The following is a 16056-nucleotide window of genomic DNA, read 5'->3' as shown; positions in this document are numbered from 1 at the left end:
TTCAAAATTCTAGAAATAGACATAGCACCAAAAGAAACAATATGAAAGTGTGTCTCTGCGTGAACTGAGAAATACAGGCAACAGGGACAGCAATAGCAGAGAAAGTAAGCTCTGAGGTAGGTAAATCCAGACAAATAAGGGATGAACACCAGGACCAAATATGAAGCGAAGTATCTAGAAAAGAAAAAAGAGAAGAGAAAAAGAGAAAAGTGTCAAGAGAGATACAGGGTGGTGGGGGTGGTGGGGGTGGTGGTGGAGAGGGATTGAGAAAGAGAGAGATGGAATCCAGATTTGAGAGATCTGGATGTAAAAGATATCAGAAAGAAAATAAAGAGTTTGCAAGACTAGTAATCGTAAGTAAACCCTGAAAGATGGATGGAGAGAGAGAGGAATATATTCTAGAGGGAAAAAAAGATATAAATAGGAACCAAAAATAGAGCTCTGTGTTGAAAGACTGAGACCTTGTGAGCGTTCTGAGGTCAAAGTTAACCATCCATCTTATTCTCTGGCCAAGGGGATAGGATGGACTTACTGTGTGGCACAAAATAGCTGATGAGAAAGCTTGCAGGTGGTGTCTGGCCCAGGCCAGCCTTTTGGTAGTACTGGTGAGGTCCAACTAAACTCACTCTGTGGTGATTTCTGCTACTAGCAAATCATTTCCAAAATATAATGGCATGGTATACTGGGACAAAGATATAATGGGACAATGTAAGTTTGCTGACATAATTCAAAGTATGAGGGAAATATAGACACTGGTGTGTTAATCATTTACTGTTAGCCTGGAAACTCCTCCTAGGTTTTTTTTTTTTTAATGTGATCTTCATAATTTACTTAATTTTAAAATTGCCTAAAAGAAAACTGACTTTTAAAATAAGATATTAAAAAAAAAAAAGGAAATTGAGTTCCAGCACAGTGAAGATTACTAAATGACAAATTAATAAACTGGCATACAATTTAAGAGCACTCAAAGTTTTCCTACTTGAGGGAAAAAAAGAGTTAAGGCTCCCTTATATATTACACTACTTGCAAAGTACTCTAGTACTTTATCATATCATGTACAAAGCAATTCGTATTTCAATATAGCATGACCACTTTCATTTTAAGCCAAAATAAATAGTTCTGTTTAAAAAATAACTTAAAAGTCTCTCTGAACTAAGCATACGATTTACATATGTACGATTTCATATATTTCTGCTCATTTCTCTGATTTGATCATATGCCACTTATGTTCTATACTCTTCTATTTAATCATAAATATACTTTTCCAAAAAAGGACTCTGATATGCTAATATTGTATATTAATATATTGAAATAAAATATACTTAAATACAGCATATCAAATCCAATAAATGAAACACCTGTAGATCAGTAATGAAATATGGTTCTCTTTGTGACCGGTAAGAACTGAGGATCAGACTTTGTTTTCCTTCTGCAGTTCTAGAAGTGCTAGAAGAATTTAAAATCTCTAGATGGACTTCTGCGATTTCTCTTTATTGAGGGCTTATTCTCTGCTTTAACATTGTTTGAGTGGAAGTTTAATAATACAGCTCCACACTGGTAAGGATCCTTTCTCCAGAAACACTGCAGGATCCTGAAACAACTTTAGCAATGTCTGTAGTTGTAAAAATGTGAACTGGCACTAACACAATATCTATCTCATGCAGCTACCTGATGCTGATTTGGAGCTTCATAAAAACATTCTGACTGACCTTCCTGTACTGCTTGTTTCACACCTGATGAGTCTTTGGATCACCCCATTCAAACTTAAGACTTGTCTTACTCCTTCCAAAATGAGTGATCGCTTGTGTTCAGAATTCAAGGCTACTGATAAGAAGGAATCATTGTGGATTAGAGCAAGCAGGCTAAAAACTGGAAAAATAAACTAAGATAAAGCTTTTATTAGACATTTTTAAGGATTCCTATCTTTTGACCAGACAAGCAGTTCTAGCAGTCAAAGGCTGAAAGACTTACTTTTAGTGAAGTCTGGCCTCTGCAGCGCTTGTATTTAACAGCTGCACTGTATAGCAAGAGCAAATTAAATTGATGTTTTGTTTTACTTCTGGTATAATACAAGTTGTTTGCATTTCCGCAAGTTCCATCTGAAGTAACCAAGAAGGGTTAATTGTAGACCACTGACCTTAGCTAAACAAAATGTAAAGCTCCAAGTTTTGATGAGAAAGCTCAGTAAGCTATGAGCTAACTGTCCTTTATTGAATTTATATTTGCAAGCTTAACAGTGTGAGGAATGATAATCCAAACAAATGAAAGTTTCCTTATGTCAGTAAAAAAAGCCAAGGACTGTTTGTGCGCTGTACTTCTCCCAGAGCATGATAATGTTTGCAAGCTAGTCATGCTATTGGGATCTAGGCTTTGCTTAGCTAATACACCACTGCGTGACAATAAATGAACACAGCACTGAAAATGTGGGTTTCCTAACGTAAAAGCCTTCATATGTGCTGGAGGGCAGGAGACTCTTCTGCTTTCCATGGAGCAGCCAGTACTTCCACTCAATTTAACTCTAAAGTTACTACATATCATCTTGCTCCTGCTAACATTAATAACAAAACTCTCACTGACTTCTCCAGGGGTTAAACAATTCTACTACTTTCACTCTGTCTGGAGTAGGAATGGCTTGTTTTGATTCAGAAATCTGATTTTTCTCTTACATCTGGTGTGCTTAAAAGTCACAGCAAGTAGCTACAATTGTCACGATCAAGTATATATTTAAGCTGAAAGAACACCTTATCTAGGCTGTGCACAGAGTCAGGATGCAAAAACTGCCTTTCATTAGTAGCTCTGCACTTCTATAATTCTAGCAGTTAAGCAAAGTCCATGACTGAAACTGCATGGTATGCCAGCTTCAATGAAACAGCTATTTTATTGTCCTAGTTTAGTTATCTCCAGCTCAGCTTACCCAAGTAACAGCAACATTTCATAAACCTATCAACACTTCCCTAATAAATACTTTCTTCTAGCACAGAAGCTGCTGAATCAAGCATCAGACGTTGGCTAGCTGATAGTGTTTGCTCTTATGCTCTACTAAACTGTAGAAACTAAACCAAAATCAGATTCTGGTATTGGATCTTCTGCTCTTGTCCTCCATTTTTAAACAGACTGCAGTATTCACAAGAGAAGAAAGGACTTGTTCTGTGAGTAGGCTCTGGGGTTTGTTGTTTTGTTGGTTAATAAAACACTCTCCAAACACAACTTACATGAGAAAGAAAAGATAAATTGTCAAGCATGAAAAAAATACAAAGAAACCATTTTCTTTACTCATTTTTGGGCTTTCACTTCAGAACACAGATTTACTTTCCCCTTCCCAAAGTTAATATCACCTTTCACAAAATGGGATGGTGAGGTATATTATGAGAAGGAAGTTAAATAAAGTAATGTCCAGATTCACTCAGCTATAAAGTCCAGACCTTTCTTTTCCCCCCTCTGCTGGGGAGTTTATTGGCAACCTCATCCTCTAATGTTGACATATAAGCAAGAGGTTGATTTCAGACGTGCATTGCTTTCTCCTAAACTTCATCATCTTTGATGGGGATTCTTTAGCTATCTATTTTTTTGGTCAATTTATCTACCCAAATCTGCAACAGCTCTTCAGGGAAGTGCAGGTAACAGTGTCAGGGAAGACATTTTTTGACTTATTCATCAATCCTTGCATCAAATAGATTTTCAGTTCCAGCAGTGACTCCTTTGAAGTAGTTACTGCTGGCAACAGTGGCTGAATAAACTTGTTCTATGTGTAACCCCCTACTTTTTGGATGATTTTTAGTGATGCACTACAGATGACTCCTCTCCTTTGGCTTTGCTAGCTGACATCATCCTGGGTTCCTAATTTCTTTTTTCCTTCCCTTTCCTCCCCATCGTTCTCCCTTTCAATTTTTTTTTTTCTTCTTTTTTCAGAGTCCTCTGCTGTAAAAGCATAGAAGAGGACACCCATGACAACTGCAGATTGTATACGCTTCCTCCTTTAGATTGTTATTTAAAGTTCAACTTTCATGATTAGTCTAATTATCAAAAAGATAATTGAGAGAGAGAGATTATGTGACACATACATTAGTCACTACTGCTGATAGTTGGGTATATGGTTTTGTATCACCTATATAAAATGTGTTGATGTCAAGCTTGTGTTCACTGGGCATATGTCTGTCAGAAATTATCTGGACTTAAGAGTCAATTTTCTCCTAGATTTTTCCTCCATGATTATCATCTTTCCATCTGTTTGTCATAGCTTTCTGTGGCTTGAAAAAGGTGTAAGGAGAAGGTCACTCCTTTTTTCAGACCTTGTTCCTTTCAGCTTAATCTGTTGCCATGTGCTGCTTAGTCACTGAGTGACAATGGTATAATTCTTACCTCCAAATCCTAGTCCATTTAACTTATCAACGTCGCTTAAGAGTTTTATTCCTTTCTGGTTTGAAGGACAATTCATTATGCACTGCTGTAGTTTTGCACACCTGACTTCTCCTGGTGTTAATGAGATTCTGGAGTCAGAACTTCTAAAATCTGTTTGAGATCACAATCTTCAGTCCCCTACATGATGGAGGGATTCTGTTTTGCAGTTTCAGGCTTGTTTTCAAACACCAATCACTACAGAATCACTAGCCTTGAGCTGTAGGCTTTCACTGATGGCCAATTGCCTTTTTTTCGTGCTGTAACACTGTTACTGGCTCCTGGGGAAATAAACTCTATAGGCATCCTGCTCTGTGTTTTGTGACTGGAGCACAATATGCAATTTCTGTTACACAGTTTTTGCCCAATGTCAAGCTTGTAACCCCACACAAGTTCTGAAGGTTGGTGGTACTCTCAGCTCCAGGTACTTGTAAGCGAAGGTACAGCTTCTAGATATTAATAACTGTTTTTTATAGGGAACCTTGTGGCAAGGATGCAGAATATACCCCATAGCTGACTTAAGAAACCTGAACAGGGAAAGCAAGTCTATTTTAATACTGTTACCTTTTCCAGGGTCCATCCTTTTGCTCTTTGCTATTGACGGAGTGGGGCTATCCGTGCCCACCACTTACTGTAGTAACTAAAAGGGGACTTAAACAGTATTTCGACCAAAGAAAAATCTTCTTCTGTGTCCAAGTGCAGGTGATCATGCATGTGTACTCCTAACCTAGTGGGAAGCCTACTTTTTTCCTGTTATAACTAAGGAATCTGGGACACTGAGAAACACCCATAGCACAAAGTCCAGCATAGTCCTTGTCCTTCATAAACAGTTGCAGAAACTTTTTCTGGGTATCTTCATGCTTAGAGATCATACATGAATTAGAAGACCTATGTTAACCCTGCCCTTTAAGCTAATGTTCCCAAAGAAGCCTATAGGAGTGCCTTAATCACTGTCCAGTCCCTAAGCTTCATACCTGTTCCTGAAACTGGTCTGGATGCTCTCTTGTGGAATAGATTTCAGTCGTCCTGGGCTGGGAAAATACCTGAATCTGAAGCTCACACCACCTGGGAGAATGCTTTACACATTAAGTCACAGAAAGCTTCTTTTCTGTACAATAGCTTATATAGTGTGCAAGAAAACACCATTTTCTTTAGAAATTGCATATGTTAAAGAAATCAGTCCCGCTCAATTACAAAGCTACCCAAAGGAGATGAATGAGTACTCTGGACAAATGGCGACATCCACCTTGCAATCCTCACGCTGGTGAGGATTAACTAGGATATAAATAGGGTAAGGAGATGGGATAGGAAGTTGAGAGCTTCCTGTTCAGTGTTTGGCTTCTTTTTTTTAATTTTACTTGATGTACAGCAACCCTAGGTACTTTGGTCTATTATCCTGATCAGCATGCTAGCACCTACAAAGGCATTGACTAGATGAGAAGTCCTAAGTAGTTATTTTGGGTCTTCCCTATTTATGACAGTATATCATTTAGTATAGGATTTTACATAAAGAAAATGTGCAGGGTTTTTTTGTAATTCAGAAACCATTCAACCACTAATGTGTACACCAGATACCTTTAAAAACCTGGATGCAAATTTACGCAGTGTACATGCTTAATTGAAAACTTTTCCTTCCCACAAGAATACACTGATTTTTTGACGCAAAGATCACAGCTACTCATATGCTAGAAAAATTAGAAAATCGGTTTGATTCTACCCCAAAGCATTTATTAAATGTCAAAAGAATATACTGCTGCAAAGGATCTGGTGGCTTGCCACAATGGAAGTGACTCAGCTAGCTTGTTTAAAGAATGATATTTTAATTGCTTTGTAGATCACAAACCTGCCAGCCTTGTAATTTACACTGCTGAAGAACAAGACGACATCTCTCCTTGGCAGACAACTTCTTCTTCTCTCCTGCTGCTGTATCAGCCAAATCTTTATACCTAGAAAAATCAGCAGAAGTAGAGTTACTCTAATGCTGAGCTGGTTGACATCTTTGGAGAAATTGTCAGTTTTCCTTTGACTCTCAAATCTTTGATATCTGAACTGGAAGCTTAGGATTCTGCTAAGGCTGAAGAACACAAGAAGGCCAATCACTTTAAATCTTGTATATTATTAGACATGACCTTAGTTACTAACAGTGTGGGACAAGTGATGCCTAAAACCCAGATTTGCTTCCTGTCAGTCCTTTGGATGCCTCACTGAAAATCAATGCAGAAAGAATGCAAAGTCTCACCAACTAATTTCATTGGTACTGAATTGGGTCACTGAAAGGAGGAAAATATTTTTTCAGTATGTGTCATATGACATATTCCTATTAAGGAGTAATTGATAAGAAAGTGACATTGATAAAAATGTTTTCCATCAGTCTGAAATAATTTTTTCTTCATTTTTAACAAAAGTCTTATAGCAAAGAGACTTTAAGGAACTTGATCAGTTTACACTATTGGAAAGAAGATCAAGAGAAGACTTGATCATTGCATCGAGTGCCTTTGAAGACAGAAAATGCTAGCTATTAAAGGGTTCTTTGATGTACCAGATAAAAGAACTCATGTAGGAAACTTAAGTCATACAAAGTCAAATAAAGTATAAAATTCAAATTTTAACTGTGGACTTATTACAACATATTACTAAAGAAACTGGTTAATTTTATACATTTTGATGCTTTATATTATTACTATACTTTTTTGAAGGTATTCCTCAGTCTAGATCTGACTGCATGTAATAATCTGGAATGCTTTTTCACTAAAAAACACCAGTTTTTGAAAAGGAAAGATTTTGCAAATGTGTCACTTTTGATTAAACTCCCAATGACACGGGGGTAAGTTCTGGAGTTTGCGTGCTAAGTACATTGTCTGACATTTTATTTATTTGGTTCCTTAACAGCTGAATTCACCTATAGCTCTGGTGCAACCCAAAACTGTGCTGTTCTAGGACCAGTCACACAGACCATGGCAGGCAAAGCTGCAGGGCTGTAATGACTCCAGGGACATCAATGGTCTCAGGAGCTGTAGCAACTCTGGCGCAACATTTGCAGGCAAACTGCTCTAGGGCCAAATTTCACCTAGACTTCTAGTTTCCTGGAGCTGCACAGACCCTTGGGTATCTCAGCTCCTGCAGTCTGGAAATGTTCTCTGGTCTGGTAGCAGTCCTGCTGAGGACTCCATGGATAAGTCTATACCAGTAAATGAAATTTGAGAGGGATTATTTCTCTGGCGTAGAAACCACCTGGAAAAAAACATCCTGTCTATTTATTAAGTAATCTGCTATGTTCTATTAAACTCTGTCACCTTCCAACAGAGTGTAGCCACATATAAGCTGCCTTCTGGGACTGGTCACCAGCCTGTCTTAATTCCCAAATTGTGCCCAGGAATTGTTTGGAGGAATGCTGGTTGGAAGGGGCCAAGTCTTCACCAGAAATCCTTTTAGTTAGTCTAACACTCCAGATTAGCAATAGAAAATTTTGGATCCTGCCTTCCCAATAGCTCAACTAGCTGTATGGTCATGAAAACATTTGTTTTATGGACTGCTATTAAGGCTGGGGCCACCTCGTTTCCCTACTTGTATCAGCTGGGTTTTCTTAGAAATCATGGAGAATCAGAGGTGTTAGAGAGACAACTGCTGGAAAGCTTAGCAGCTGCTGGCTGAAACAAAGATGATTCAGCATTGACTCACAATGCATGAAGAGGTAACTGTGAAAATGGTCAGCCTGAAACTCACTCACAGCAGAAACCCAAAGAAATGTATTTCATTCCTGAAACAGAACCAAATTAAAATTGAAAAGGTTGAAATTCTAAGTTTGGATCAGATTTACTTTAGATCCTTGCAAATCACAGGACTCAAAACAAGGATAACTAAACATTCTTTACAATCTGTATTATACAGGAGGCCAGACAAAAATGATCCACTGTTTTCCCCCAGCTTTAAAAGTCTCTGAAATCCCACCACATTATCTTGGAAGTCTAATCAGAGTTTACATTTCACTTCTATCCATTAAAGCAAGCTCTACCCTAGCAAAACAGGACAGGTTAATGGTTGTGGTAGCAGAGAAAGAGTTACCTATGGAAATGTAATTCTGCCACAAACTTCCTCTGTGAATATAGCAAGTCTTTCGGAAGATGATCTACCTTTCCCTATGTTAGACACTGAAAAGCCACACTCCTAGCCTGAGTTAGTCATCTTGTTCTCAAGACAGTCTGTGAAGATAGGCATTTCCATAGGGTGACTTGTTCTATGCATCCTAGATATTTTTGTTAAAATGAGAAGAGATTGCCCCCTGGAGGTACCTTTTTCTACTGACCATAGATGGACTCAGAAAAGAAGTCCAGGCTGGATGCTTGCATTCTGGGTGGCTGAGAGGAATCTCACCTTTAGGTCTACTTGTCTTACTGACTTAATCATCTGCAGAGTAACTAACAGAGGGACTAATAGAACTTCTTTATTTCTCCTATCTATCTTGTTCAAATATACTGGCTATCTAAGCATCTAGGATGAAAAAGCACCTTTAGGCCTGGTGTCATCTTCTGCTATCTCAGATCAATTATTTTTATCTTGTATAAGGCTGCTTAAAAAAAAACAACACAAAATTTGTAGCTATTTTTCAGCCAGAATGGTTCCCTGATTTGATTCTCAGCCCAGCTGTGGAAATACCAGTGTTAACACCAGGGAAGTAATGGGAATGGGTAAGTGGGAATGAGCAGATCACACCTGTTGGTGTCAGCCCAGATTTATCCTGGACAAAAGTGGTGGTCTAATCATAAGCTTATTTGATTTTTTGTACTGAATTTAAAATGAGTTAAAATATTTAAACTTTCTTAATTTTTTTTTTCTTTTGGTGAGAGAAGCAAACACTATAGCTTTGGCTTAGGGATTTTTTTTGTATTTTAAACTTGCTATTACCCTCAGTAAAGAATTATGTTAAAAAGAATGCAAATCATAATTTACAATAAACTAAGTTATAAAGAAATAAAAACTTGTGAGAAATTATTATCAAAATGCAAAATGACATACCTTTAGTGTATCAGATACTTTCTATTGTGAACTGAGCTTGTGTTATCATGTAGATACAATAATTTAATGTCCTCTTAAATTTAACCCTGTAATGGTCTCAAGAATAGCAAAAGAACATATTTTTCAAATTCACTGTATCACAGAAAATATTAATAAAAAATTGTGAATTTATGGTGCAGGCTTATATAAATAAACTTGAGTTACTTGCAAAAAACAGGGCTTGCTTCTGAGGAAATGTAATCTGGCGAGTCTTTGAAATTTTCCCTGACCAGAGAATTCTTCCCCTACCACTGCAGCCTTAGTTCACTCTGAAGTGAATGAACAAACCCAATTAAACACCAGGCTTCTTTTCACTGACAGGTCATACATTTTGCCCCAAGTAAATAATGCAGAGTGTATTTGTAAGGCTTTAGAGAGGATCCTTAGGAATCCAGTGAGCATACTCGGTGCTACCTTGCTAGAAAAACTCTTTAATCAGGTGAAATACGCTTCAGCTAAACTTGGATTGATGAGTTAGTTGTCTAGACTTTCTTAAGAGTCAGTAGAAGACACTATTCACGTGTCATATACCCTACTGTAATATTGATGCTTACAATAGGTCAGATGAATTGTGCACTGTAGATGCACAGATGAATTGTAGGACCCTCATTTCTTTCCACTGAGTATAAAGATACTCTATGCTCTTGACCCCAGCATAGACGTCTAATATTAGGCAAAGTGAATCTTTCTCCTAGCCAAGTCAAGATGATGATAAAAACCAGTATTTCATGGCCTAGCCAGAGCAACTCATTCACTAAGAGATCCAAAACAAAATACAAAACAGGGACATGTAAATGATTAAATTGAATCAACACCCCTCCACCGCCATGTCAAGATTAATGTAGTGTTGATTGGGAAATAAATGCAAGACCTCTTCCAGTTATAAGTTGAGACAGGGAACACTACCATCAGGGGGGCTCTCCCCAATGCTCCTCCACAGGAAATCAGTGTGAGAGAAGCTTCATTTTCTCCAGCTTTGTCCTTAGCACTCTCCTTGTCCTAACTTGTCATTTTTACACGCCTAAACAGAAGAAAGAGCTTTTGGCTAGATAGGCTAGCACTGTGAAGCATGTACAGACTGGCCAGGATCCTCTGGTGTTGCAGAAGCTGTGCTCTGACCTCTTTTCCTTTGATTCTGAATGATCTTCTTTATCAGGGAGACTTTTTGATTGTTCAGACTAGATACTGGTGCCAATACCTTCAGGTAGTTTGTGAATATGGAAAACTCGGTTCTCTTGGGTCTTCACAGATAAGTATGTTATCTGATCATTTTCTCCCTCACTTCCCTAAGTGCACAGCTGACAAGATCCAGCAAGCTGTTTTCCTGAGACAGTATATTCTCCAGTTCAGGCACAGTAACCCACAGTAATATTCTAAGACTCAGCATGCTATTTGATTTACACGGAGTGTGCACAAATAGGCTGTAGGACTGTACTCCCAGTTCTGTATGCACAGCAAATCTTTAAGCTTTGGAATAAACACAACACACTCAATTTCAGTAGCACATCAACATGATAGAAGATACTAATGGAAAGAACACAGCAAGTACAAAGGGCACAAAAACAAGCAGCTCCAAATCAACAGCTTAAACAAGCCACATAGATGTCCTTGAACTGAAGCCTCAGAACGACTTTCTTTCTTTTTTTTGCTATTCTTGTTCTCAGGTCTCTCTCTAGCCTAGCTAAGAAAGAAAGACCAAAAATGACAAAGTCAGAGGTAGCTACTGAGTGCAACCCAACGACCTCAGTAAGAGGACAGCTTCTAACACCAGAACTCAAATCTTTCCTGAAAGCAACTCCTTCTCTCCATGTATTTGTCTTGTTATTTATAAAATAAAAATCACATATGGCTGGCATGTAACTGCTTTGTAAGAGTGCTAAGTAATGTAGTTTTAAGTTTTAAATATCCAAACACAGCTTATGCAAGGAAAAATAATCAGTCCTGCCAGTGTAATTCATTATGTCGCAGTTTCATTTTCTCTTTCTTTTGTTTACTACGATGTATTCTGTTTGCCAAGATAAAATGACATGATTTAGTAAAATCTATTCAAAAAGTAGTGAATAAAAGAAGGCAATCAAAATTAACTTGTATCCTGTATTTCTGCTAGAAGAAATGTAAAAATTGTCATCACAAAGGAGTAAAACCAGGTTATGCTGTCTTGCTAAATTCTCTTTTTTTCCCTTCTAAACTTCCTCTTTTCTTCCTTTGACAACCAGTAACAGATTGATATATTATTATGTCTGTGAAGTATGTGAAAGAGACGGACTTTGTTTGCAAAACTTGTCACTAAGTGCTCATAACTCAGGATTTTTTGTTTTGTTTGTTTGGATTTGAGGAGGATGGGGAGAGTGGGTTAGGCATGGTTTGTATTTGAAAAATCTATCAACTGAGAGCTGAAGTATCTAGAGGACCTATCTACTAAAGAGAGAAACTTATTTTTTTAAAGGAAAAGAAGAAAGGATGTCTGGAAAATTTTCAAGTAATAGAAACCTTATAAAAGCAGTCAACAGCAAAGAATAGGATAGAATTTTGATTGATGTTATGTGTATATAAAGGATAAATACTCATTCCACTTCCCTGTGTTATGTTCTTTTTTTCTTGAAATATGAGGAACATGGGAAATTCCAAATAATTAGAAAAGGGGAAATAGATTATTACAGTTTCCCAGAAAAGAAAAGTGATTCTGCCAATCTCTGTACAATATATATGACATAAATATCTCCTTATACAGCATAAATATTAACAACCAAAGCGGGTATTCAAAATTTTGGAGAGAATAACTCTTTGGATGCAGAGAAGATGACGACGCCTTTATAAATAACAGATTACAGCAGACAAACAGACTTCATTTTGCGCTTCTTCTATAGGAGCACAAAAATATAGTATAAGAGGACTATAAGGTTCACCTTTATATGAAACACATTTTACACTGAGGCTGCTTCATACAGACTTACAGAAATAATTCAGATTTGTGTAGAGGTGAGCATGAAGTGCAATTTGCCTGACAGATTTGAAACAATGAATAAGTATATTTGGCAATGAACCAAAACTTTAGAGTAACTGCCTACTGTACTAGTGTTAGTTTTCTAAAAAATATCCTAATTGATATCAAGCAACACAAGATTAAATGGCTAGACCTGCAGACCAATAAGAATTAAGGAAGAAAATAAAATTAGAGTCGTTTTGGAAAAACTGCAGTTTTATTCTCTCTGGGTTAATCTGGCACACAGAGATTTGCTGACAGAAAGAAACCTGGAAAGAGATAATGCTAAAAGTGACCTTACAGCAAACTGATCAGGTATCATAGTTTTACCACAATGTTTTTATATATGCCCCTGGAAGTCAGAAACTTTTCAGCTGATGAAACATTCTGATTTTCTACTTCAACAACTAAAAATTCACTTCCTATATAAAGAGGTATAGGGGCATACATAGCATGCTTTCACATGTCTACGGAAAAAGGAACATATACTTAGAGTGACATAAGTGGTATGTAACTGAGATAAAAGAGCAAAATTAAGCACTAAGATATAAAAGTGGAAAAGACTCAGAAAATCCCCAGAACGAAATTTTACAGTGACCTGCATGTGGGTCAGCCACTGGCCCCATGTAGAGCTCAGTACAAACTATTGAGGGAGGATCAGGGCTATGAAATCCACTGGATCAGAATACCCTTGAATAAGAAGTGGTCATTTGGGATATTTTAATTTAGACCAAATAAAAAATAAAATAAATTTCTCAGCTAAAGATACTATTTTGTGATGGGTGATAGACAAACGACTTGGAAGGGTTGGGTTTTTTTTCTTTCCTAAATTTTACGGTTTTGCATTAGGTTTTGCCACCCTTAATCTTTTCTAGACATCTGAATTTCAATTTCTGGAGAGAAGAAATAACTAATATATGTGTGTCTTAATCCTAGAATATTTATTCATATACTTTATACTTCATGTAATTAAGCAGGGGCTTCCTCATCTCAGAAAATGTGGCAGCAGAATAATAAATAGAATGTAAATGATAGTTCAGCTCTTGGGATTAGTGGATTCAGCTATGCAAATAAAAAATGAATTCACAACATCTGGTAAAGATTTGCATTACAATACTTTTGCATTATCTTACTTAAAGCTGACATTCCCATTCCATCTTGATAAAGAAATGTAAAAATATATTTATTTAAGAAATTGGCAAAAATGACACATTAACTCAGAAATATGCTAACATCAAACAGACAAACAGCCCTATTACATGAACACTTGCCTCTAACTCTGTAAATGTTTATGTTTACCTCTAAATAGATAGGCCTTCTCCATAGCTAACTTCCTCTTCATGCTTGGGCACTCCACAAACAGGCGCATAGACCAGTAAAACGCTTCACTGTATGCAGAATATATGGACTACAGAACAAATTTAACTTTCTTTATCAACCTGCTAATTTGATTCTGTAGAACACAGAGGTAATATAGTACAGTGTAGTTGGGTGTAATAAAGCTAGTTTCCGCAGACATAGCCATGTGAAGATAGGGCGTCAAAGTCCTCTTGCAAAACTAAAGGGTCTGAAACCACAGAAAATCAAAGAGGACCCTCTTTTTTTTTTAACAGAGACCAGAATAAAGGAATGCCTGGGAGTAGGAGTCAAAAAGTGACCGAACAAATGGGTAAATTTTTTCCCTTTCATACCACAGAGAAAAAACCATGCCTGGCAAGTCTAAGCCACATCTTGCTACTCAGGCTAAAGGAATTAGAAGATGTCTTATGCATCCCCTTCTTTAAAGTCACACTACAAGGCAAGAGTTTTTGTGATTACCATAGTATTGTGCACTTGGCCTCCAGAAAACTTGCTGCTGGGCCTCACCAGCAGGCCAGCTTTGAGTAAGTCAAGATAGAAGGTAACCCTTCAAGGGGCACAGGACAAGGTCATGACTGCTGGTCTAGAGATCTGCAGGCACAGTGGTGGGCATAATATTACAAGGGGGTGAAATTATGAGATGGCTTTGAAATGATATTCGGAGAAGGACATGCTTAGGCCCAGCTCCTGTCCCAGTGTTTGGAAGCCTGGAATCAGGTGCCTGCCTGGAATAACTGTAAACAGGTTGTGTAAAGCAAAGTGACTTATGACTTTTTCTGAAAAATACACAAGGCCTTTTCAGAAGCGTGATGTGATACTGAGTTGAAACACCAAAGTGGGCTTATTCACTTCGTCTCCTGGAGGGGTTGCTACTTCATTGGCTCATTGTTTGCCAAGAAAGCACTTCCCAGCTCATTTGGAAATATGCCGATATAGACATATATTGCAGAAGCAGAAAGCAAAGCCAGAGTAAAATGAAAAATCTGATATTAAAGTGAAATCGAGTTGAATTTGATGTTCCACCTAGATGATGGTTTATTTCTTCCTTGCATTTGTTTTTTCTCTCATGTGCAACCTTGACTCAGCCAAAGAGGAATGGAAATACGTAAAATCCTTCCCATAATGCTCAGTAGCAGCTCCAACAAGGTGTATTGGGATTATGGGGAAGGTTTTTAGGACCTTAAACCATACAGGCAAAATAGCTTCGCTGGAAGATCATCTCTTTCTCTACTCTCTTCTGTGGGAGCTTCCCTTGTGCCCTCTGAACCCTGTGGGTAGTATCAGTCTGGGTAACAGGGATTCTCCTGGTTCTGAACTGTGTAATGATTAGACAAACTGTACCCAAGCAACATTTTTCAAGATAGGCTAAGGTTGTCCCCTTGGCATACTGTATCAATACTCAACGAGATTCTGGTCTCATTTACTGTGGAGTACAGCAGGAGTAATTCTGCTAAAACTGATGATGTTAAATTAATGCCATGTTGGTCTAAGAAAAAAAGCAAAGTAAGATCCAGTGATTAAGATACATAAAAGGACTTTACATGCATGCTTGCATAGGATTTTGTGTTTGCTCTCTGATGTCACCAGTATTAACTGCCGACTACTATTCAGTGTGACAAGGAAATCTAGCTTTAGGAAGTCTCATTCCAGGTTCTTCTGCTGAAGATTAAATGGCTGTAAAGAATATCAAGATGTGGACAAGCTGAAAAAGGGTGCCATGAATGTCTGAGTTGAGTGGAAAGAATTTAACAGCTGCAGAACCACAGAAAAAAAAAACAGCAGGAGGGTCACAGTCGCTTTTGAGTGTGGGGCAGCTGGACTGCATTTATACAAGTCCTGTGAGCAGAAAAAAAAGCAGTCAAGAGCAACTAATTATATTTTTCTGGGCACTGAAAGCACACAGTTATATTTAATTAATCAATGAATACAAAGGAATTATTTTAAAACTATACAGTACAATTAATCTAGCCATGTGACAATTTGCACCTTAATTAGATAATTCAAAGTTCCTGCATAGTGCCATTAGCATAAACTAATGTGTTACATACTTCTTTAAAATGTTTGTATTAATTTAAGAGGTCTATTATTTTAACAGGCATTTCCTTAAAAGGGTTTCAGTGTATAAGGATTAGTGAAGATATTAGTGGTTGATAATATTTTCTTTTAACAGGTTTATTTCTATGTCAGGCATTTAACTGAAATTCTTACTACCATATATAAATCTGTGTCCATTATCTTTGTCATTATATGATGTCAGCAAATTATGA

General features: G+C 37.4%; 1 protein-coding gene across 1 annotated transcript in view; it reads right to left on the bottom strand.

The window, feature by feature from the left end:
* Positions 1–16056, bottom strand: part of MYO16 (myosin XVI) — a 301679-nt gene that overhangs the window by 56522 nt on the left and 229101 nt on the right. The window contains exon 27 of the mRNA XM_059817431.1: positions 6239–6341. Within this exon, the coding sequence (XP_059673414.1) occupies positions 6239–6341 (103 nt within the window). The remainder of the gene's footprint in view (positions 1–6238; positions 6342–16056) is intronic.

The sequence above is a fragment of the Gavia stellata genome, chromosome 1, assembly GCF_030936135.1.
Source record: "Gavia stellata isolate bGavSte3 chromosome 1, bGavSte3.hap2, whole genome shotgun sequence".
NCBI classification, from domain to species: domain Eukaryota; kingdom Metazoa; phylum Chordata; class Aves; order Gaviiformes; family Gaviidae; genus Gavia; species Gavia stellata.
The sequence above is the reverse complement of the archived record's forward strand: the minus strand, read 5'-3'. Positions and strand labels throughout refer to the sequence as shown.